This window comes from Microplitis mediator, chromosome 2, assembly GCF_029852145.1.
Source record: "Microplitis mediator isolate UGA2020A chromosome 2, iyMicMedi2.1, whole genome shotgun sequence".
NCBI classification, from domain to species: Eukaryota; Metazoa; Arthropoda; class Insecta; order Hymenoptera; family Braconidae; genus Microplitis; species Microplitis mediator.
Genome location: NC_079970.1, coordinates 20515621 through 20541091, shown reverse-complemented (window position 1 = coordinate 20541091; position 25471 = coordinate 20515621). Strand labels below are relative to the sequence as shown.

At 33.8% G+C, this 25471-nt stretch overlaps 1 protein-coding gene across 8 annotated transcripts in view; it reads left to right on the top strand.

Annotated features, from left to right (window-relative positions):
* The window catches only part of LOC130663647 (latrophilin Cirl-like), a 155163-nt gene that overhangs the window by 65593 nt on the left and 64099 nt on the right, over positions 1-25471 (top strand). For all 8 annotated transcript variants that reach the window (XM_057462999.1, XM_057462998.1, XM_057463000.1 and 5 more), the window contains one exon: positions 9680-9802. In XM_057462999.1, coding sequence (XP_057318982.1) covers positions 9706-9802 — 97 coding nt within the window. In that variant the 5' untranslated portion in view covers positions 9680-9705. The remainder of the gene's footprint in view (positions 1-9679; positions 9803-25471) is intronic.

Sequence of the window (25471 nt, the reverse complement as noted above, 5' to 3'; positions counted from 1 at the left end):
TAAATCATAGGACGTGGAGTTGTGAACAGTTTTAAGACCTTTATTACCGCAATAAACCCATCATATAATATTTTTTAAGTAATTACTTAACGACGTAAATACTGAGATCATCCTCATTGTAAATCATAATCTTGAAAATTACTAAAAAATCACGTACAAAGACCTTTGGCGTTCATAAAATAGATTTCGACAATAAATTTTTTTTATTTCCACCGCTCCTAATTTTAATACATTACAATAAATCTTTTTTTTATTGTCCGTTTTTTAAATTTATTACACTGTAATAATGACATATCAATATGCTAGAAAAAAAAATATATATGTCCATATATACATATCTATTTATAGATAGGATTTAAAGGAGAATGATATTAAAGATTTACGATGTCATCTTAACTTACAGTTGTTTCCCACATGCCACATCAAAAGATGGGATTATAATCCAACTCTGATGGACATAGTTAGTCCGATATAATATATATGACAGACTACACCAACATATACTGGACTAGAGTGTAGCAAACTACTATGTATTGCATGAGTATGCCTAAACTATACGCATAACTATAACATATATGTGTAAATATATATAGTGTCGCTTAGCTAGCTCGGAGGCATAATCCAGTATAGATATATAACATATCATATTATATATGGTATACATTATGTAAAATTATTCATGTCCTAGCTTCGAGTAGTACCCATTTCTGGACCCATACATATTCTGTTGGTAAGAGAACTTGTGCACTGGCCTCCATCTCTGTCCCTGTTTCTGTTTCCATCTCTGTCTGTTTCGCCGATGCCCGGTCTTGGTGAACATCAACTTTAGATAACACTTGTGTAGTGAGTCGTGTTGGTCTGAAGGATCGTGTGTGTAAAATAAAGTAAAGTAAAGTAAAGTAAAATTTTTTTGGCGGCGCGTTTTTTAGCCGCGGGTTTTAGCTGATTAAAGTACGTTATTATCCGCAATTTGTCGTGTGTAGGTACAGGAGCGACAGGGCTGGCTCTTTGTAAATTAAACCCATGGACCATTTTAACACACCGGATGAGCATTTCGTGTTCATGTTTGTCCCATCGCCTCAACGAACAAGTTTGTTGGCAAATATTGTTCATACTGCAAACTATAGTTTGTTTATATTGTCAACATTTGCCAAGCTTTTACACGTTGTATTAATGATATTCATGTTTATCAATTCCTCACTGTCCATATATATTATATGTTATTATATATATCTATACATCTATGTATGTATGGATATGTTTTCATTTTATGCGTTTTGATCATCCTCGGAGTATGTTGATCATCTCATCCATCTTTTTCAAATTTATTCAATCGATACATTTTCCTTACCATAAATTACTAGAATAATATTTCATCAAATTTTTTCTATTATGTTTTCAATACATATATTTTGGTTTATAATTAAATTGCAGTCTTAAAATAATTAGATTTGCAATACAAAATTTAAAATTCAAATTTTATGAATTATTGTTCACTTTTATGGTTTTTCAATTTTTTGACTACAAAATATTCAAAATTTTTTTGTTGTCTTGTTCATCGTAGCGAATTTTTCTTCAAAATAATAATGATTATTATTATTAATCAATACTCGGCATAGGGTAGAAGTACTATCTGTACCTGCTCCATTTTTGGACATTCAATGCATTGTTTTAATTTATGGAAAAGTATAAAATAAAATTTTCATTGTATTTGTGTGATGAAAATTTCTTTGAATGCATTAAAAAAATTAATTACGTCATTGCGTATTTCAAAAATTATTTCCTTTAAATTTTCCAAGTGTCCAAAACTGGCCCTAGAGTGACCATGAACGATACCTTTACCCTAATTATTTATGCTTAAAAGTGAAAAATGTTTATTTTTGTTTAATCAAAAAATCTATAAATTTAACGTAAAAAAAAAAAAAAAATTAATTTTGAATTTTTCCGCAACCAAAAATTGACTTAAGCCAATAATCTTCTATTAAATAAGTTAATATTAATGATTAAAAAAATCAAGATAGCGTAGGAGTAAATATATATCTGATTGTATGTAGAGCTCATTAATAACGAATAAAGTAAATTTGAGTTGAAAGCAAATGTGCTTAGTTAGATCAAACTATAACTAATTAGCGAAGTTTGTCAATGAAGATTAGTAATCATCAAAGGCGATCAAAAATCGGTGCCTGTCGACTTTTAGCAGCCACAAAGCTCTTAGAAGTTTAGTCAATTCTACAACACTGATATGTCAAAGCGACTGCTATCATGATATATTTATCTCTATGGCAACATGAATAACTCTCCCTTGGTCTTATTGCCATCAGTAGGACATCTAATACTAATACTGTTCTCGTGTTCCCATCTGTACGTACAAGCACATCCGTAGATATAGAGAGAGGGTACAGGGCACGGGTATGTGTGCGACAGGAACTAGAGTTGTGTGGGTTAGCGTTTGATCCGATTGCATGCCGCAACGATATTAATCATCACTGGTCTGACGTGCCCTCGCCCCTTCGTTTCGCGTTATTTACCTCCCCCGTGTGCCCGTGCGACGAGTTCCTGCCTATCCTGTGTGCTGCCTATCGGACGACCCCCGTAGCGCAACTCCAACCGGGGGTTGTTCCGCGTACGTGTACACAGAAGCTGCTAGTGCAAAACTCACTCTCTGACGTCACGTTTAACTTTTTTTTATTATTAAAAAATACTCGGGAGATTAATTTTTTTTTCTCGCTTTTTTACTCAAAATTTACCCATTGCTGATACGTCCGAGCAATGATTGATAATATCCCACTCTAGGGAGCCGTAAATTTCAATACCAATTGCAAGATTACTCAATAATTTAATTTTTACACTTTTTCTTTTAATTAGGCTTCATATTTATTTTAGACACTTGAAAATTTTAATTTATTTAGTTATGTTAAGTATTATTAGATGAATTCTAACAAATCTTCTTATAGAAATATTAACAAGGCTTATATACAAGTCAAGTATCTCATTAAACTAAATTACGGCTTTTCATCTTCATTCGTCAAAGCGTAAAGTTTTTAACAAAATTATATTACACTAAAAAACTTACAAATAACATCATTGTGGATCTAAAGGAAAAAATTCTCTTTGAATTTCAAATATAAAATAATAATTATTTATATCTGTAAAAGTTGGGTAAAATGGAATAGGCAAAAATTATTTACTTAATTTGAAATACTTTCAAATCTTCATTTATCACTTCATACTGTCCTCCAATTATTTTTAAGCACTTCGACGTACTCAGGATTTTTTTTTAAGTCACCTCATTTGGCCCGAAAAAAAAAGTAATTTTCACGAAAATTAAGCACATTTATAATGAAAAAAATTCAATTTTTCCTTGGCGTCATGCTTGCTTGATCCTCCATAAATTAAAAACTCAGTAACGGTCTCCGAACAATTAAAATAACGATATTTCTCTTAGTAATTTTGATTAATGATAAAATTGTGACACTAAATAACAAAAAAAATTAAATCTATTGCCCTGGCCAACTCAATCGATCCGTCATTAGGACAGCGCTCGATCTTTTTTATTTTATTTTTATCTCTCATCCTAGCAGCTTCCGTTCCTTCATCTCGTCTTCACGTACTTCTAGTGTTCTTGTCTGATGGCCGAACCATTCAATTGGATTACGAATCCTCGTCGGATGTACGAGGGTTCAGTAACGATGCTCAGCAAATTCACCAGCGATTAACTTCCATCACCAAGACTAAAACTAAGTCCATCTTCTCCCAGCTCAGACGGTTTAATTTTTTCCTCCCTTTTTTCTCTGTCATACCTCATGCCCTTTTATTTTATTATTTAACTTTTTTATCCTCATATTTTTCCTTCATTCAATTTACCGAATCCTGTTTGTGTCTCATCGCCATGGTTACCGACTAGAAATCAAGTCAAATATGCGTGCCCGTTAGACATTAGATGCCTGCCTCCAAATCGGAGACAAATTTCCTCGAAGCCTTACTTACACATAAGTCGTTTCACTCGGCAAATAAGTAAAAACCTCCTCATATATTTGCTCAATACCCAATGCGTAATAGATAAAATATCCCTTGTTTGTCCCAAAAAGAGACTCGTAACCTTTTTTACACAAAAGGCAAACGAAACTAATTTGTCGAGAGAATTTCTCAAGTTAAGCTGCATAGTTTTCCAATTGCATTCACCTCGTCAACTACATTCACATCATTTTTTTATCTACACACATATTTTTCATCATCATCATCATTATTATTATTATTATTATTTTCTACATGCTACTGCTTACACATTTCATAACGAGTTTGATTCCCACGAGTAAATATGACCCAGGTGAATCGAGCAGTATTCCCCGAGAATAATTATTAACTCAACAAGCAAAAGTATTTTTAATTCATTTATTTATTTATAAAACATATTTTGTCCCTCGATATATTTCAATAAAATATTTATTTTAATTAATATTAACTCGATATCCGATATAATAATTTTTAAGTCTCGGGTCCGCGTAACATATAATACTCATCGGTAAATATATTTAATTGGCAATTGGCAATTGACACTTTGATCTAGATGCGTACAGCTTTTACTGGTACCCTGCAGCCTGTGACACAGTTAATACTCTACCGAGTAAACAGAGCAAGCCAGTGCGGCAATGCGTAAGTCGTACGCAGTATCCGTTTTTACTGCTCGTGTATGATATCTTGCAACATATAAATCTATATATGTTTATATGTATATGCATGTACACCCTTTTCTCATGGGTTGACGAAGCGTAAGAAGGAGCAAGCGCGAAAGAGAACAAGGGAGGAGAGACACGGGTAAGACAGCTACCGTGCTCGGAGCTCTAGATGCAATGATTAAGAGTGATTCACGGTCCGTCCCGGACAGATGGCGGTTGCTTTCCTAATGAGTCGTAATTAATGGTTTAGGTATGCGTGTAAGCAATACCCAGTCACACTTTCTCAGAAAACCTTAACTTGTACAGGTATCGCTTGCTTAAATATATATCTCTACATATAAATATAAATGCATATATATGTATATAGATATATTTAAAGACACAAGTGTTAATATATAATTGAAGCCAATAACAAGTTTTTTGCACGGTACCGTTACGCGTACAGATGTTCTGGACACTGGGGATTCAAAAGAAATATTCTGTTAATTATTAAATAAAAATATTAATTGACTAGTAGATTTAAAGATTTAAGTAAGCGAGGACGTAATAGGTATACCTCTATATATATATAGAAGAGAAAATAGGGATTTTAAATTCACGAAAATGGGTTTGCCGATAATCCTAGAGCTAAATATCCGTAAGTCGTTAAAGTATTTTCTGATCGCGTGTATATAAGTGAAACAGGATCGAGCCCCTCTTGTTGACGAGCGAGAAGGGATAAGAAGGGACCGTGAGGGTGAGAAAGGCGGAGGGTATTGGAGGTCGTGATGAAGAGCGAGAGAAGTGAGGATTGAAGAGAAAGGGTTCAAGTTGAGCTTCGACGAGTTCTATCTAACTTGCTAGAGCAAATAACACCTGCCGTTCGTGTCGTGTAAACTTTTGCTCAAACTCTGTACTACTATATATCCAACATATATATCTACATCTATATATATATGTATTTTATCCTTTTTCCTTTACTCTTGTTCCCTCAATCACGATTCACTCTCTCTTATTCTTTCTCTCTTTACCTTTACTCTACACAATCAAAAGTTAGTATCGATATCATCAGCTATATATATATATATATATATACATATATTGTGCAGAGTGTTTTGGTGTTCAGATAGAGCATATAGCTCGATTCTTTTGGTGAGAAGTTGGCTCCGTGATTCTAGAGTTAAATAGAAAGGAAATTGTTTTCTTTTCTTGATTAACAAATAAGAGCAAAGCTAAAATTACTTGTCTATATTTATTTATTAAATCATTTATTTATCTGTCTCCTTCACTTTAATTATATATATTACGAAAAATTTACAACTATTACTATTACTAAATATATAGTAATAATAAAAAGTCATTTAGTTGCTTAATCGGCTAAGGAAATTATTTAGAAAGTATGTAGAAAGTGTTAATTGGTTTTTTTTCTTCATGTTTAACTTTAATTGGTTATTGAGTTTGTTTCATTCACATATTTTTTTTTATGACCAAGTAATTACTGTTTATTATATTTATGCGTAGGTAATTTGAAAGGTGAAAATAAATTGGATAGAATTTTGAAGTCTAGACAGACCTTGAGTAACAAACATATATATATACATATATTGTACATATATAGTGGATATTGTTGGTAGGCAGTCTTAGTCATATTTAGTCATGAATATATTCTGACGTATTGTATATGATATTAATATATAGATATGAGAAAAGACATTTGCGTGACCTCAGCGAGGGCGAGCAAGACTAAGTTTAAGTGATGATAGTGCTAGAGATATATTAAATATGGGATAGGGTTCGGTATGGCTTAAGCCCAAGGAAACTCGTGTCATATAACGGAATGCATGGTGTTCTTACTTCCGGTCGTTGGTTTACTGTCACGCGAAATATTCCCTTTTTAATTTTTGTCGCCGACTTTAACATTATTATTGTACACTGCGCATATAAAGATGAATTGTTGACAGTAGTTAGTAATTTATTATTTAAATTACGTACCGGCTAACAAGAAAAGGATATATTGTAACAAAGAATTATTAAAATAAAAAATAAAAGTTAACGTAACTGGTACTTTAAATGAATACCGACAGGAAAAATTAATTAAGTATTCAAATTTGTGTAAACTAATTGCCGAGACAATTATAACGAGAAAAGGAAGAAGGTAAAATAATTTTGTTTTAAATTTTTAAATTCATGGGCTTTTGTTAATACAGAAAGACTCGGCAATAAAATATTACGTATACATAAAAAGCATTTAAGAGATAATTTTATTATGTATTAAAATAATATGATTTGCAGGCTTTACATTTTACCCAATACAATAACATAGACAAAAGACAGTACGTATGTAAATAACACAATAAAATGAACCCACACAACTCACACACCGCGAAACAAAACATAACCACGCATACATGCAGTTGATGTACAAGCGTTAATTCGCGGGTCTTTTGTTCGGCAAATCAAGTTCCGACGCACCATTTATAATAGCGCCATTACCCGTTTCAAATTGCCTCTATCCACCAAACTAGAGTTATCAACAATTATAATTTTTTTATTCCATTTCTTTTGTCCTGAAATTTTTTTCCCGTTTAACTTCACTAAAAATTAGTCTCTCATAATTACATACTCCAAATGTCATCTTATCTGATAATCAAAAAGTACTTAAGTCTACAAAAAAGTTTCTCTATGAATCATTTTAAAACTATTTCTATTTCTACTATCATTTTAGTCAACAGAACACGTCAGAATTTTTTAAAAATTTTTTTATGGGAATTTAATTATTGAAAATTTTTATAACAAATTATTCTACAATAACTCATGTTAGAATGGGAAGGGACAATGTCATATCCTCAGGATATATTTCCAAGTATATATATATAATGACAATGACGTACCTATTATACTTGAGTAACTTTGAACCGAGTGAGAGAGTGAGTGAGTGAGTGAATAAGGAAATATATTCAGTGACTCATTACGAGCACGTATCCTCTAACCTTCTATACGTACTAGCGTTCATATTCCTCGTTATACATACGTACTTACATATATCTATATATGTATGTATATATCTTATAATGGGAGCCAGCAAGTTTAAGTCTCGACTACTCAAGAGTTAATCTCGAGTCTTGCATTACTATAACGTACAGTCAGTACGTTTACGTTTGTCTTTTTCACATATACGTGCATACATTAAATGTACTTACACACACATATATATATATGCATATAAAATCTTGCGTGAGTATGATACGGATCAACAAAACGTAAGTATACATATCGATGTGCCCTAGCGCAACTGGAGAACATGCCTATCACCTCTACTCGTCTTTCTTATCCTCATACTCATACTCAGCTTATTTTTACTTCTCTTTCACTTTATCCAATCGTGATTCTTAAGAATGGAATCAAAGGAATGGAAATAGTGAGAGAGGAAGAGAGAAAGAGGAAGACTTTGATGATAGAAGAATGTATAGCTCGAGGCAGTATTCCCATTCGTATGATTTTTATCCATTTCTTATGATTGTATGAGAACGCAAGTGAGACAGTAATTTTTTATTTTATAAACCGCGCACACTTGGACTGGATCTCTGTGTAGGTGAGGTTGGATAATGAGACGGTATTGGAGTTTAAGATCGTGAGAGAGTGAGATAGTATAAAAAAACAGGGGAGAGCTAATAGTAAACGCATTGCATCGACTGCCTGCCTGTGGTTTCCGATAGCATCGTTGGATTAATTATGCGTAATGCGTTGAGCATCGGCGAATGGCGAGACCGGTGAGCGGTCAATGTGCACCTATACTTATCTATATATATATAATATGTATATAGGGGGTAGAGTGTATAGAGGAGACGGCGAGCTAGATATCTAGGTATATACAACCGATTAACCCACAGTGTATTCCCGGTACGAGTTAACATTCAATTATCATTGTCCTTCTCCTTTAGTCCTGCCACTGCTTCCGCGATAATTACATTCACATGTAACTGAGTGTAACCATTCTTATATTATATTATAAATTACTACATTTACTTATTGGTACTTAGCAAATTACAAAAAAATATATTAAATATTTATGTATTCAAACATCGATAGTTTTACTTTTACTTTTTACTGATATTTAATGAAAATGTGTATCAAGATCGGAACGTTTTTCGCGGAATAAAAATGAAAAGTAAGAAATCTACTGGATCTAGATTTCTGAAGTGTTTTCATAGGTGCCAGTGTCTGCCGAAATTTGCAGCCGGCCCCAATTACCACTGACGGGTGAGCTGTCAACTGAACCGAATTTCATACCACGACAAGTGATTCCTAAAAATTGATCCCACCGACAGCTGATCTCATTGACATTCGGTTGAAAATGATTAAGATACAGGTTTTGAAGATGATTATAAAAGTTACTAAAATCTTGATGATACTGATGGATTAGAAGATCAGTTGTCAGTTGGATCTAGTCTGTGGGATCGATTGTCGGGATCAGTTGTCTTGGAACCCCCCTTAAGTCACCTTTAAGCACTAAAATTATATGAATTTCTTTCATTTTCGTTGCGTGATAAACATTCCGATCTTCAGATACATACTCTCTTAAAATGAATCAGTGAAAAGTACTCCAATCAGTAATATTCACTGCACAAATAGTCCCAAGTATATCATTAATTGAATCAGTGATATACTTGGGACTAATTCGCATTGAATATTCACTGATTTTCAGGTCTTTTCATATAATTGAAGATCGGAACGTTTCTCGCACAACGAAATTTGAGTAATTTGACTGCTTGAAGATGACTTGAGGGGTGGCTGCAATTTTCGGGTGACATTCTAGCATCTATGCGAAACATTTCAGGAATCTAGATCTAGTAGATCGTTTCTTTTCATTTCGTTTTCTTATTTTCGTTCCACGAAAAACGTTCCGATCTTCAGGTACAAGTCTTTTCACTGATTCATTTTAAGAAAATATGAAAATATAAAAAATTATTAATTGTTTGAACAAGAACAATTTTTTAAATACATTTATTTAAATTATTTTTCAGGCGTAGTCAAAGCTCGAGGCCTCACCATGGAGTGCGGCAAGGGTCGGCGGAGAGGCCTACTTGGCAGTTTTATCCTTGTCTGGTTTTTCATCAGCGATTGTATTGTCGTTGCACGAGCGAAAGGTAAGTTTTATTTATTTATATAATAATAACAATAATACACACTCATATTTATACTCCCCCTTCTCCACCGAACACACAACTTAATGAATTTTGAATAACGTGAAACGTAATTAAACTTCAACACCGATAATTACAATAAATTAAAGTACTAACGAGGACTGTAAATGCATCAAAGACGAATTAAATTTATAAATATATGCATGCATGTATATGTTTATATAAATTGTAAAGGTGTATGTAGCGATGCGGAAATGTAGTTTAGTCTGTAGAATAAGTAAAGCACGGTGCTGAATATATAGCGCGGGAATAAGAGCGAAAAGGGTGCGAGAATGAGGAGAGAGGAGCAAAGGCATTAACGAGCGGGTCTCTTGAGTGTCTTGAGTTCATAAGGGATTGAATCACGTGGTGCACACCGATATAAATGTTTATATAGATGTAGATGTAGATGTAGATGGAGATGGAGATGAAGATGGAGATGGAAACACAGTTGAGTTGAATTAAAGATACCGATGTTAGAGAAAGACAGATAGTTGAAGGCTTAAGTGAGGGCCAAAGTAAAGATGGACGATCTAGCGTTTATATATTATATATATGTGTATACATAATGTTTGTGTGTGTGCACATATACAAGTTGTGATAGTAATGCAGGGAGAACTGAGATAAAGAGAAGGTTGTAAGGGTTATTCTCCCTATTCCTTGGCGATTACTACATACCTCGTTGCACCCAATCCACGCAGCAGTACCAGTAGACTATGCGTTTCTCTTAACTTGAATTTCTACTGTACTGAATCCTCAATTCAACACAGACACACACACACACACACACACACATACTCACACACACACGACTGCTTCTGTACTCATCCGATGTTGAATATCTCATACCCTTTACTTCCCTACCGGTTTTACATCTCATCTTGCATCTCTGCATCATTTCCGTGCTTTCTCAACTTGAAATAGCTAGACCTCCTATATTATCTATATATAGATAGATATATGTGTAATATATGTACGCTTACGGTAATGCGATGAGAAATGATGGAATGTTTCGATGACACTCAATGAACAGAAGCTCGTAATCTCGTCACGCATTCGATTCCGACTCAATAATTATATTCAGATTTTAAGAATTTATATAAATCTTTATATGCATTAGTTAATCTTTTGAACTCAATTTAATTTAATTAGACGTCATGTCTTAAGTTCAATTATCTTATCATTGTTAGCAATGACTATTTTATTTTTACATAAAAGAAAATTTTTCAATTGATATTTTTTTTTTTAATAATCAATCAGCTGATAACGCGACTGACTACTCAAACTATCAATTTAATTTGCGTGTAATAGTAGTTGGCTTTTATCTATATGTCGCGGAAAATAAACTTTCAGAATCTACAGTAAATAGTCGACGATTGAAGCCAGAAACTCGTGCCCTATTTCCGCGTATTTATTTTTTTTAAACAACAAATTTTCACGACATGTTTGTTCTTTATTTTTCACCGCAGCATTTTATTTACACCAGTGAATTTTTTCGCAAAACAAACATCAGCTTAAAATGTAAAGAGAAAACATGAGTTTTGAAATGTCGGTCACCAGAAGTTTGGATAAAATATTAAAAATTTAAAAATCGTTAAATTATTTCCCGTACTGTTTTTTTGTGAAATCCCAATCGTTGGATAATTTAAAGACATTTAAGAGTAGAATAAAATATAGAGGACATTCAACATTACATTTTCAGAGCATTTATCGACAATTCTAAAGCACTCGAGTGTGATCTGATCGTTAGCGCATTTAAAGTGATTTACAAGGCAAAAAATAAAATTGGAAAATAAGAATAAGAATGAAAATGAAAAAGAAAAAGAAAAAGAATAAGAAAAAAAGCTTTGCGATAAAAGTAAATCCAAAAGCCGCGAATATCTGAAGCGATCTTGAGCATGAACGACAGGGCGAATCGATCTTTTTATCACACCACCAGATTCCTCGTCGTCTTCTTCCTCTGCTTCTTCTTCTTCTTCTTCGTCTTATGTATACTCTAAAGTGGAGCGTCTTCCCTTGTTAACTCTATACTCAATATATTTACCTTCTTTCACTTTCTCTCAACTCTTTTCCTCTCAGTTATTTTGGCATCTCAGTAGCGCGTTATCTCTTAGGCAGTTCGGCAGTGGGCGTAATCGATTTCCGATTTTTCGAGTGCCAGCAATTTTTCAACGGCAAGTGAAAAATAACTCTGGAATAAGCCGGCATAGGAGTTGCTATCCCAAGTCCTAACTCTATTTTTTTTCTTTTATCTTAAATTTTTATTTTTCTTCTCCCTTTTTATTTTATTTACAAGCTCGTTCCTTCCTTCTTCGTCGATTTATTTCTTATTTACTTATTTTTTTTCACTCGCTCGCTTCCGTCCTCCACTTCACCATCAACTTCTTTTTCTCATATATTTCTTACCCTTTTTCCGTCACAGAAACAGCCGCTTTAGCAGCTTCAACCCTTATACCCGTTCTTCAGTAGAGCTTACCACTTGGCTCGTTTCTTTCACGGTTGCCCTCACTCACTCTCGTTCCCTCTTTATCTTTTTCATCCCCTTGTACACCAACATCTTACCTCTTATATATCTTTACCAAGTACAAGTAAAGGTAAGAGTAACGCCAAGAAAAGGAAAACTATATAAGTCTATATACCTTTCTCGGCAAGAGTTTAAATTTTCTTTCCTTCTTCAGCTGTTCACTGAGCACTCTCCGCTCCATATATATATACAATCCGTATTCTTACCCATTTTACTGCACTACACAGACCTGGACCAGAGCATGGCGTTGAAGTAAAGCGAATCCGCGGAAAGATATAGAGGTTTTTCCAGTAGAGTGTAGAGGCATGGCGTTATCTATTAAATAGATTACGTTCGACTTTACTTTTTGGAGCGTGTTAACTGCTTCTCCGACGTTAAGCTTACGAAAAGGTCCCTTTCTACGTTTATTTTATTTTTCCTGATAAAAAGCTGGTGTATAATGGCGAATCGGAAAAAGTACTAAGCAGAAATAGTTTGAGAAATAAAGGGAGAGAGAGAGTAAAGTGTATTATTATATTATATAAAAAGAAGAAATAAAATAAAGAAGGTAAAATGTAGTAGCAGTAGTTAGTAGTAGTAGTAGTAGTAGTAGACGAAATCGTTGAGACGGCTTCATCGGAGGCTTTTATCAAAAGTTCAAGTACACTCTTTTCAACTTTTTAATAATGGCTATGGATAATAAAACAGAATAAAAAATAGTAATATAAAAAAAGTAGTGTTTTAATTGAAGTACTGTAGAAGATGGCGAGGCCACTTTTTTCAATTGGTTGTTAGTTTGAAATCTACGTGAATTGCCTAATAAAAGAATCAGAGAATTAGAGCTCACTACTTTCTGGTGTACTCTACTGCTACCACTACTACTGCTGGTGATGCTGATGCTGATGCTTTTGTATTACTGTATATATATGTACGATGGTAACAGTAGTGCATTACGACCATCATCATTTCTATTCACTTACTCTCATTCATTCCCGGCTGAACAAATAGACGGAAACAATGTGACGAAGAAGAATCGGAAAATTTAACGAGAAAAAAATGAAGAGTTTTTAAAAACGTATGGAACAAAAATACCACGACAGAAGTATGTCAGTGCAAGCGAAAAAAATTTTATATCTACTTTTCATCATCTATCTTCTTCATTTACGCTTTTTTCTGGTGAAAATAATTAATCAAGTAGAAAACTTTCCGTTAACGTTCATTTCCTGGATGTTTATGAGCAATAACTATCACGAGTACTCATTAGCTCATTAGCCTTGAACTATTTCAATGAGTTTTTTCCTTAAAGATGAGCCATTGCCGTCACCGTCACTCTACTTCACGGTAAACTTGATAATAGTTACGCATTAAATTTATTCACGGTTGAAAGTTATCTCTAAACACCTTGGACTTACGCTACTTACGATAATTACTTTGTGTTTTTATAACTTTTGTTCATATATATAAAAATGTGTATATATGTATGCAGAGGATAGCTGGTTATTGGACTTTTAAATTAAACTTGTTACTTTTATATTCATTTTACTTACAGCCGATAAACTTTTTTCTCAGCGATTATTAATTGGACTCAGTGAGCACTTGTACTCTACATATATATAGTTCACGAACAAATAATCGATGCTATGTATTATTGAAATAAGTTTAAGAAATTAATATTTTAAAATTACTTTCGAACAATTACTCATTGTTCTGACAACAATTTTTATTACTCAATTAAATGAATTTTTAACTTTTTTTTTTTAAATTATTCATTAGAAAAATTAGTAATCGCATGAAAAATAAATATTTAGCCAACGTGACATGGAAATAATTTAGTGAATGCTTGGAAAAAAAAAAAAAAATTAGCAAGTTTCATTTGTTGCGTTTAAAAAAACAATTTGTTTCTTTATTTACCCATAAAATTTGTTTGTGTCGCTAAAAAATTTGCATATTGCACTCTATTTGTTTTTTTCATTATTGCAAGTAGTATTTTCAATTTTTAAATCCCTGCACTTGTATTTTCAGCTGAAAAAAAAACTATAGTAATGCTGAAAGTTTAAAAAAAAAAATTTAATTTAAAATTACCATTTTGATGTAATAAATTATTTTTTTAACACGATCAATACGTATACATTTAAAGAACGTATATATAGATCTATATACATATATATTTATAGAACTAATAAAATCCCTGAGTCACGTAATATAATGCATGTGCAAAACTCCGTGTTCAGCAAAAGCTCAAGCTTTTCGTGTCACCAGATTAAGCTCAATTGTTTATCCGAAAAAACACACTGACAAAAAATATAAAAAGTACCCTTTCATCACTGGCGCAATTTACGCGAGTCTTTTAGAATAGCTGTTTGCAATTCACTAGAACAGAGAAACAATACCGATAAATGAACGCAAGCAGCGCAGACAAAAGAGAGCCAGTAGTAGCGTGATCGCACAAGTGTGACAACGAGTAGATGATAAAATGAAAAAAGATAAAAAACGATTCTATATATTTATATATATATCTACATTTAGGATCTATTTGTGAACAAAAAAGGAAGTGAGCGAAAACGTGAACGTAAAAAAGGTAAAAGGGTAAAAAAAAATGCAATTAAGATGATGATGAAATGAGACAATGAAATTCAGTAGTGAAGTAATCAGTTTATTTTCTAACATTGTCTTTCAATTAATGAAGGCTATCCATTTATGGCTCGAGAATGACACAGTCCGTCTCGATGAAGTAACGAGTAACATAGACGAGGACATCAGAACAGAGTCCGGTTGGAGACATAAATGGGAAGACGATAATCGCGGTAGCGAGAGCTGAAACTTGTGACAAGGGATGGGATGTGCGACTGTTCGTGATGGAGCAAGTAACCATATACCCTAGACACACTTACACACATCCACAAGCGTATTATCCTCATATGAGAGGGAGAAAATGACGTGCTTCAAAAGCCGCTACCAATGTATGTTATCTCATCCTGATGGATATTAAGGTGGACATCACTGGCCGTGTTTTGTCCAGCTGACTTCCGGCATCCAGTTGTCGGTGGGCTTCATTGACACCCATCACGTCGTTTGGGACACATCGTCCACGGACACCATCAACCATATCACATTTATCCTCTTCATCTACACAGGCTTTGTTCTGGCACCCTAGCTATCCCTGTTTTCAGTTCTCGCTTTTATTCCTCTATTCTTGGGGATAAATCCACTGTTGATTTAGAGCTACGCCATTCGTCAGTAGCTTTTTTTTAGTATTTTTTCAGCTGCAGAAATGATGGTGCTAATATAGAACACTTTTTTCTGATTGACCAAATAACTTCTCTACTTCATACCATCTATTCCGAGTCCTTTCAAAACGCCATCAATTTATCAAACTGAAATACGCCAGCCGAGTTATTAAATTTTTCGTTCATTAAAACTTTAATATTAATCATTTAAATTATAACTCGAACCCCGTAGTTTATTTAACTTTTGTTAATTATCTCGTGTGCATCGGTTCTTTAAATTACCACCTCGGTCATCAAATGATCGTTATTACCGTCTGCTTAATCTATATTTCCATCTCAGCGTAACCGCGATCCTCAAAAAAATAAATTATTTATTTCTTGTATTTATATTTAACATCCACTAATTTGGCCCTGTCTTACTCGCCGGCGAAATGACCCAGGTTTTTTTAACAAAAAAGCCACATAAACACGGGATAATTGACAGCTATAAGCTAGAAGACAAGTCAATTTCATCGTGAAGAGGCACACGGAGTATCCGAAACTTTTGACGTTGCTGTAGTAGAGTATCTCCTGGTTCACTCCCCGAGAAAGTGTACACATCAAGCCGGATGTACACTAGACCGGTCGACAGATTGGAACGGGTGCCACGGAAGTTTATTACCGGGTTACGGGATGCTACACAGCAATACACAAGAGTCCAAGTGAGAAAGAAATACACAGACATATCTACAGATGTATATATATATATAAAGCAGTCAGAGCAGAGTAGTTGAGGTTTGCTGAGTCAGGAAGAGGCGCAGATAGATTCGAGTTGGGACCACTTAGCAGGCGTACTGTGTCTCTACCATTCTTCCCAACAAAACGGTTTTTTTTTTCTTCAGTACTTCCATCTTTCTTTTTTACCTTCTTGTTCTACCTCATAAATTCTTCTGCGGTTCTTCCTTTACTTCTCGCTATTTTTATTTTTATTATACCCCATAGTCAACACTTTTTTAGCCTCCTTTCCATAGAACGTGTGCGGCAGCTCATCAACCCAAAAAGTGTGTCTATTATCTGCTTTTGACACTCGTTTTTTCATTCTGATGATATAAATTTTTATACACAACCTAGCATGACTATAAATACATGTACCATAGATATATATATATGTATATATATGTATAGTTCTCAATATAATATGGTAACGTGACGTAAAAGGGTGATCTCTCGATCCACTTTTCGTACCCAGGGGATTCTGAGAACGCTTTTCCGCCTGGCCGATCGCAACCGCTGCTGCCAAGGGTATGAATAAATATTAGAATTTTGCGGGATAAGCTGGGTTTTACGACGAGATACTTGTTTCTCGTCTAGCGAATCGATCGGCGCGTGTCAAGCCACCCACCCTTGCCTATACACTACTACACTTCTCTAAGTCCCTTGCTAAAGCTGAAGCTGAAGCCTCAGCCGCGCACTCTCATCGTCAGGGTGAATCTCCCTTCTCTATATACCTTTACCTTTCTCATCTCTTATGTAAAGTACATCACTATATCTGTACGAACTTTCCACATACGTATATCTATATAGTTTATATACACTTTTTTCAATCTAACCATAGCACCCTCGTTCTCGTCCTCGCACTTGCACTTGTACTCGTATTCGTGCTAGCACATCTCGCCCAGAAAGCTCGTATCCAAGCCCTCGAAATCACAAGTACACTCAACTCAAGTTTAATCCTACACAAAAATATTTTTCGAATTGATTTCTTTTCACTTATTCTACAGCCAACAGCCAGTCCTTCGTTTCCTTAATATATTTTTTACCGACGCCTCAACCGAAAGTTTTTCAACCTCTTATCAGCACTTGAATTGTTTAACGTCGCCGTACTTCCTGCAGTAGATTGCTGGTTAATTTCAATTTTGACACTATGAATTATGATAATAGTTAGTTGTCTATTCTACGTACAATATATATGTATATATTTATCGGAAGTAAGTCCTGAGAGAAATGAAGACAATAAGACGAGTAGGGGTGGCCGAAAAGCTGGTCTCTTGGGTAAAACCGTACTTCCCAACACCCTGACAACAAGGTAGTTCCAGATGTGAGCAACGAGAATACATAATTACAATGTCTCGAGGTTTGGTACTGCCAGCAGTGCTGGTGGAAGTGCCGGTCGTGGTGGTGATGCCAGAAACGCCGGGTGATGTTAAAGGTATTCTTGGAGGTTGGTCGACTCTAGACAACTCCCGGTTATAATCTAGACAATGCGACTCTGGGGAACTGAGAGACGAGAAAAGGGACAGCCAGCAGTGGGTGGTCGTAGCTCTTCCCATCTATATCTATATCTATATATATATATATGTACCCAGTTTCTGCAAGGGGAAAACACCCTTCTGCGAACGGAGATTGCGTCTGGCGATATGTATTTTGTGTCCCCAAGTCTGCGTTATTGATATGCTCATCCAACTGTTCTCTTGTTCGTACACTCGGCAATTTAGTATTCTTACTTGTTGTCACCTTTGTGCTCAGTATTTATTTTTTCTGCCGACAATCTGCATCAGAATTATCAATAACTTTATAAATTAAATTCCTTCATTAAGGTTACAGTGGTTGTCATCATTTCTGATCGATATATTTTAATAACTTGAAGCAGAGTTGCTTCAAAGAATGGTAAATTTATCAAAGCTTTTATCGAGACCGTGACGTTTTCAATGATGGATTCAAAAATGAAAATGTCTTCAGTGTTTCCTTTTTTGATTGATGTTTTTTTAAAATAAATTTGTCGCAAGAATAGCAGATAGTTTGTTTGTAGTTTGTATATTTGACGTTAAAATAACTGTGACAGGATTAAAAAAAATATGTTTTTATTTCTCTGGTAAGTTTGAGGTTCTTGTCGAAAGATAATAAACGATGATTCGTAGTTGTACACGCCCAGGAGAAGGCACGGATAGAAAATGTAAGCATCAGAAGAAGTAAAGGCAGAAGAAGCTGTAGAATATTGTCGTGTTGTTCTGTTTAACGTTTTGTCTGTGGGTTTTTGAAGATACAAGTTAAGACGACACACTGAATTGAGAGAAACAAGACAAGTTGAAGTAACCAAGAAGAAAAGAGCAAGAATTTAAAGTAGGAAACAGAGGGAGAGTAAGTCCAGGTTGGTGTACTTGTGCTTAGTGTTTCTGTAGCTGCTGGTTGTTCTGGCTGTGCTTCTGCATCCACTTGAGTCACATTCCTCGAAACTCTGGGAAACAGTCGTCGAACCGTAGTGTGTTTGGATGAAACCCAAGAGTCCTAGGACTCCCGCTACAATACTTGTTGTGAACGTTAGGGTTCTTCAAGTGGCAAGTTGGTACATGTCAAGGACCACTGTCTATTCAAACTACCATTGATTTTATTTATATTCATTTTTTTAACAACACCAATTTCCCTTACATTATTTCCGGTAGTATTTTTATAATAAAGTGTTATCTGTTGGTCAATAAATTTACTCCCTTTAAATACAGAAACTCAAATAATATTTTATTCACTTGTTAAAGTGGATAATGAGCCACGATTTCATTTGATCCTTATGCAAAATTTATTACTACCACTGCTAGCTCTTCTTCTTCTTCTTCTTCTTTTTTCGTCTTCCTTTTATATTATTTTTTAAAGCGTTTTACTTTCGCATATATATTTTTTTGATGCGACCATTAGCTTTTGAATTGCGAAAGAACCATCGATTCTCTCACAATTGCCGTCGTCTCTACTCTCTAGTCTGGGATGGAAAGAGGAAACGGAGGAGTTATCTAAAAGGTCTTCTCCTCCTACATCTTTTCCTGGTCTTGTCTTTTCTTTATTTACCTTCTCTCAAAGTATTTTTCAGTGTCTCTCTCTCTCAAGTTTCTGTCCGTCTACCTTTCGACGAGTAAAATAGAGGAAAAAGTATTAAAAGTAAGGTAGAAAATAGCGCATGACTAAAATTCTTAAACTTATTCCTATTCTTTAGCAAAGTACCTTAGATTTATTATTCCACAGCAAATCAATTTTATCAAAAGTCAAGTGCACTCGAGCCAAAGGTATATGAAGACTTATATCTATTGTTTATATACATATATCTGTATGGAATCAAAGCTTTTGCTTACAAACTTGTTACAAAGTTTGAAGCCTGTGTTGTTTCCTCAAACCACCAGACAAACAATATTGCTCAAGTATATGATCTCTGGTGTAGGTTAGCTACCGTGAAAGTGTGATATGTTGAACACCACCAGATTGGTATACTGAAAACTTGCAACAGTAGTCTCTTTGTATTTAGCGCATCTGGTGATACTACTGAGATCAATCGCGCTGTTGTGATACACGACACTGCTATATATTGTTTTCCTGTAATACATAGCATGATATATATTGATATATATATATATATATATTAATATGTATAGCAACATTGTTAAAACGCTAATTATGCCGAGAAGTTTGTCGTGTATCTTTAATGACAATTGGATAGGATCCAAACTCACAACTCGTAATTCACAGCGAAAGTCAACGAAGACAGTGAAAAACGGATATAATGATAAAGAGAATATGAACAGGCAGAAGAGATAAAAAAAATATAAAAAACGTTGAATGAGCTGGATATTTCGAGAGCTTCTGAAAGGATATAAAATATATGGCGAAAATAATAGGTAGGGGAATAATAATGGAGGATAAAGTGAAAATAAAAAAAATGAGAAAATATATAGATTTTCAATTTTAACGTTAAAGACCAACGCCAATTTATTCTTTATCCCTCGATCAAGAGTGGTTCAAGTTAGGAGGAAAAAGTAGTGGGCTGAGGGTGAAAAAGCTTGTCGCAGAATGAAATCGGAATGAAATCAACCGAATAGAAACCTCGATTGATTTACTCATATATATATACAGGAATAAAGTTGAGAGCTGACTATGTTCATCTGGGGTTAGGTTTCATTCATTTTTCGATTTAGTTCACTAGCCCAAAAAACTATATTGTTTTGTTATACATAACTTAGATACAGATGTATTTACCTATTGATTGTTACATTTATTTATTTATTTATTTTATTTGGTATTGAGGTATCCCTTCAGCAATTGCTAAAGTCACGTGCACTTGTTCTTTATTTCTTTTGTTTGTTTCTCTGTCTCGTGAATCTCCATCGGAAAAATTTCAGTTAAATTGAAAGCATCATATATCAGAATGTAGTTGACGTATTTATAGACCATCAAGTTTCATTTGATCGTTAAATCAATCGTACAAACTCGAAAGTAAATATTCGTATAAATAACTAAATATAAATACTAGATAAAGATAAGAAATTTGTGGACAGGGATAGGGATATTAAAATAATACGGAGGTAATTCAGTTATCTGGTTAACGCGTCAGGAAAACGTCGCTTTAATCCCGTCAAAATAAAAAAACAAAAATATTTGTATTAAATAAAGTTTAGTTAGACGAGTTGTTGATATTTTTGAGCTTAATAATTAAAGTTCAGATGAGTATTCTAAAAAAATAAGCGGAAATTGTGGCCATTAGTCAACGACATATGAGAGCTGTTTCACTCAGTGTGACAACCATTAATTTAACTTGTTGATGAACTTTCCAGACGCCCGATCACATCACTAACTAAATGAGTCACTTTCCACCAGATAACTATAAGAGTTGGGGTAAAATAAAAAATATAAAATAAAAAACATATCGTAGAAGCGTAATTGTGTTCGTTCAAAACAGCGGCAGCTGTCTTCTGGGCTTTACAACTGAATTCAATTCTAAGCGAACAGAACTACTGACTTGTCTCTCAGCACACTCTTCTTATTCTTCTTCTTCTTCTTCTTCTTCTTCTTCTTCTTTTTCTTTAACATCTTCCTCAGCATCTATTCCTACATTACTTCTTATTCTATTTCATTTCTTCCCAATCCACTTTCTTCAATACATTTCACGTTATACACAAACTCTGATCCCTCACTAGTACTTTATATATTTTTTTCATCTCTAAAAACATATTTTTATTGACGAACACGCTTGTATACTTAAAATTTTTCTAGTCCACACTCAAAACTCTTGACTACTTTTTTTTATTACTCTTATTTTCATAAAACTTTAAATGAAATAAAGTATAATGAGATACATATTTTTGTATGAGATCCCATCAGCGTAAATAAAAAATTGTAATTAATAAAAAAACGTGTTTACAGAAAAACAAAAAGGCATTCAAATGATCAAAGAGATTCAGTTTCGAAAAATTATTTTTAATCTACATATTAAATTAACAGTTTGAAAAAAAATGTAAATTTAAATTTAAATTCAAATTGAGTGTGTGTTTAAAAATAAGAAACTCGGGGATTGACTTTTGTTGTATGCAAGTTATAATTATATAATATACAGTAACTGCATAATACGTGTATTAAATTTTCAATAAAGCTTTCAGTATAAAAAGGTAATTTAATCCTTTGACAAAGTATAATCACTCTATAAACTATTAAATAACTTTCTTTATATACAAAGGAAAATATATATTAACAATAAATAATTATAATAATATCATGTTGACATATGGTAATTAAATATATAGTAAAGTATAACGAGTTAAATTGGCTCATGGCTTTACCATCGATTTTCGTCAACGTCAATTACATGACACGTAACAAAAGTTTCGCGTAATAACATGTAATATGATAAAATTTTGTTAAACACAATGCAGCTGAATTTTAATAAATAATAGTAACAATGGAAACAACATTAAATTTAACAGCAGATGAAAATAAACGAGGAATAAAAATAAAATAAGACAAGAGGAAATTGATTCTGAATCAAATGCATGATCGCTTCTCTATTTGTTTTTGCTCGACTTCTCGACCCTTCCTGACTATAAACATATATATATATATATATATATAGCAACAGAAACCCAGGATATGTATGCTGTCCACTCAATTCGTGCAAGACAAGTAACCTAAGGCTAAAAGCAATTTTATTGGACGTAATACTTCTTGATCCCATCCCTCCGGCACTCGCCCCATTTTTTTTCGGTTTTTTCAAGTTACACTCACGGTCCCTTGGTTTTTCCAGCAGGATTCCAAGCATCCTTTTCCTCATCCTCATATCCGATTTTATTTTATTTCATTTTTACTTTTTCTTTAAAATAGACTGCAATATAAAGTGAAATCAATCGCATCCCCTGATCAAAAATTTAATTTTAAAAACATGAAAGTTCGTCGGCTGAATTGAGTGGTTCGTCCCCTCTTTGATTTTTTTGTCTGGCTTTTTATTTTAACTTTTTTATTATTTTCTTTCTTCATATATATATGTATATTTCGAAAATTTTTTTTGCTCATATTTACTCAACCCTCATCGCTGGTCAGACAGTCGTTTTTATACCGCGTACGTCCCACACGATCCGGAGCTGAGAGCCAGACACGGGCATGAATGCAGGCACATCCTTAATCAACCGCTGACATTTCGAATGTTTCGATGCCCGAATTATCGATCGTTGCGATAGTACTCGCTGCATTCAACATATATATGTATATATAAATACAACATATATACATATATATTAAAAGGGCCAGAAACGGCAATGCTCGCGTTGGGTTTTACTGCATCTCGCGATTCGATAAATCAGTATACAGTGTGAAGCTTCGCAGCACATGTTACTTGTATTTTGATACTTCTATACATTACTTCTATACTATATTTCCATATCTTTATTTTGGTTATCTCCATCATACAACAAAACATTTGATGATTTAAATTATAACTCCACCCATACACAAAAAAAAATCGGCCCATTACTGGGTCGTAAAGGGCTGCCAATTTTGAAGCATCGGCCGAAAATCGGCTAAGTATCAGATGATAACGGTATACCAAGCATTGGCCAATCGTGGCAATCAATCATCGGCCAAAGATTGGTACCAAGAGCACTCGATCAAACCGTTGGCCAACGAACGGCTGCCAATGATTCACCATGCACGAGCCAGTATAGTTAGTCATATATTGGCCAATCATTGCAAACCAGGCATCAGCCGATCTCTGGGAAAATTTCGAAGCTTGGCAACTTTGTACGGGCAGCGAAGAATCTTTGATTGAAAAAAAACTAAAACTATTAAATGATTAAAGAGCATTAAGACATGATTGTAACAAATTATTTTTGGTGACAAAAAGTAAAAAGGGAGATAAGTGACAAGATAGCCAGGATATTTGTAGCTCGAAAAATACTAAAGATAAAATACAATAAAATAATAATAAAAAAGAAAAAGTATGGGGAAGGAAGAAAGCGGATCACACGAGTCATCGTTTAAAGGATCACTCTCTATTTATCATCGCAAGCATTAATGGTCCGGAATGCCGTGTATTCCATTAGTAACTGTCCACTGTTACTGTGTAAGCCTCTTTCTCTCCTCTCTGTCTCTTTATCACTCACTCAGTACCACATATAATACCTCCATACCCTGGATTTCGCTTCTGCCCATACTACATATAACCGCCAAACATTCTATTCGTCATCACCCGGTCCCAGACTATTTCAAATCCATGTTCCCTTATATTACTCTACAATCCTCCTCATCCCTTTTACCTCCCCCGCCTTCACTCTCCCCCTCGCTGTCACTGGACAGAACAATATGCACGTAGACTTTGACAGTCCGCGTTGTTTGATTGAAATTCATATTCCATTTTTCGTACTCGCTTTAACGTTTTTTTTATTTTTTCAATTTCCGTAATGAAAAGTCCATTGTCTTTTATATGTTTTTACGTATACTTCATATTTACATTTTTGCTCTGCACTTTTATTATTATTTATTTTTTCGACGGAAATCTCGACTTCTCGGAGCCCATTTTTTAGTAAGTTTAAATTATTAAAAATATTCAGGTTTTTTATTTCGAGCACACGCAGTCAACAACTTTTTTGTACTTCATTTACTGAGTAAATAAAAACGGAAAAAAAGGGAGTAAAGTATCAAGTGTGTCATATATAGATATCATACAAATATATAGTGTATTCTACTTCACAGACTTTCAAAAAAAAAAAAATAAAAAAACAAGCATTCATATCAAGTTCTACTTCTGTTAGGAAATGATGAAAAAATTACTTCATAAAACGACTGTATATAAACATAAAAAATATATATATAATTTAAATATCCGATGTTTTGATATACGTTTACAGATGACTTGAATGTAGAAAAATTTCATGTAAATTTTAAAATCGATCAAATTTTAAATTCATAATTTTTTAATTCTAAAAAAATTACAAATGTTAATTTTGGAAGTTTTTTGTTTCAAATTATTGGCTTTGGTTTCGGATCCAGAAAAAAATTACAAACATCATTTTCCACAGTTGCAATAGAACTTTTAACTTCTCTACTTTTTATATTTTTTGTGACTTGTCTGAAAAAACCGGGTGACAGTAAACATAACCACCGTGAGTTCTTCCAAATGATCTAATTCATAGCGTCTATTCAAACTGTAGTTTACTTATCGATATCTCGTTTTTATACTTGAATTAAAACGCGTTTTCATTTGATTTTCTATTCGCACTCAAGTGGATGAACGGTACTATCTTTGTTGCACTCGTACAGTAAATGGGAACTCCGTCCAAGTTTTTCTCGTAAACAAATGGAAGTTATCAAAAAATTAAAGTGCACTTCGCTAGTTCATAGAGTAAAGCATCGAGTCTGTATCTTCATTTTGCATTTAGGGCTTTTATCACAGAGAAAAGCTTCGACAAAATTATTTGAAAACGGTTCTTAAAAAAAAATCATTTGAAAACAATTTATAAATTGTCGTCCAAAATACTTAACAGTAAATTATACAAATTTTTATGACATTTTTTATATTTTTAATGGTCATAAAGAGATAGTGTTCTTAAGTGAATTTTCGTATAAAATGTACAGCACAGTAACACATAATTTATAAACTGGCCGTCGGTGTGCTCTACAGTATAA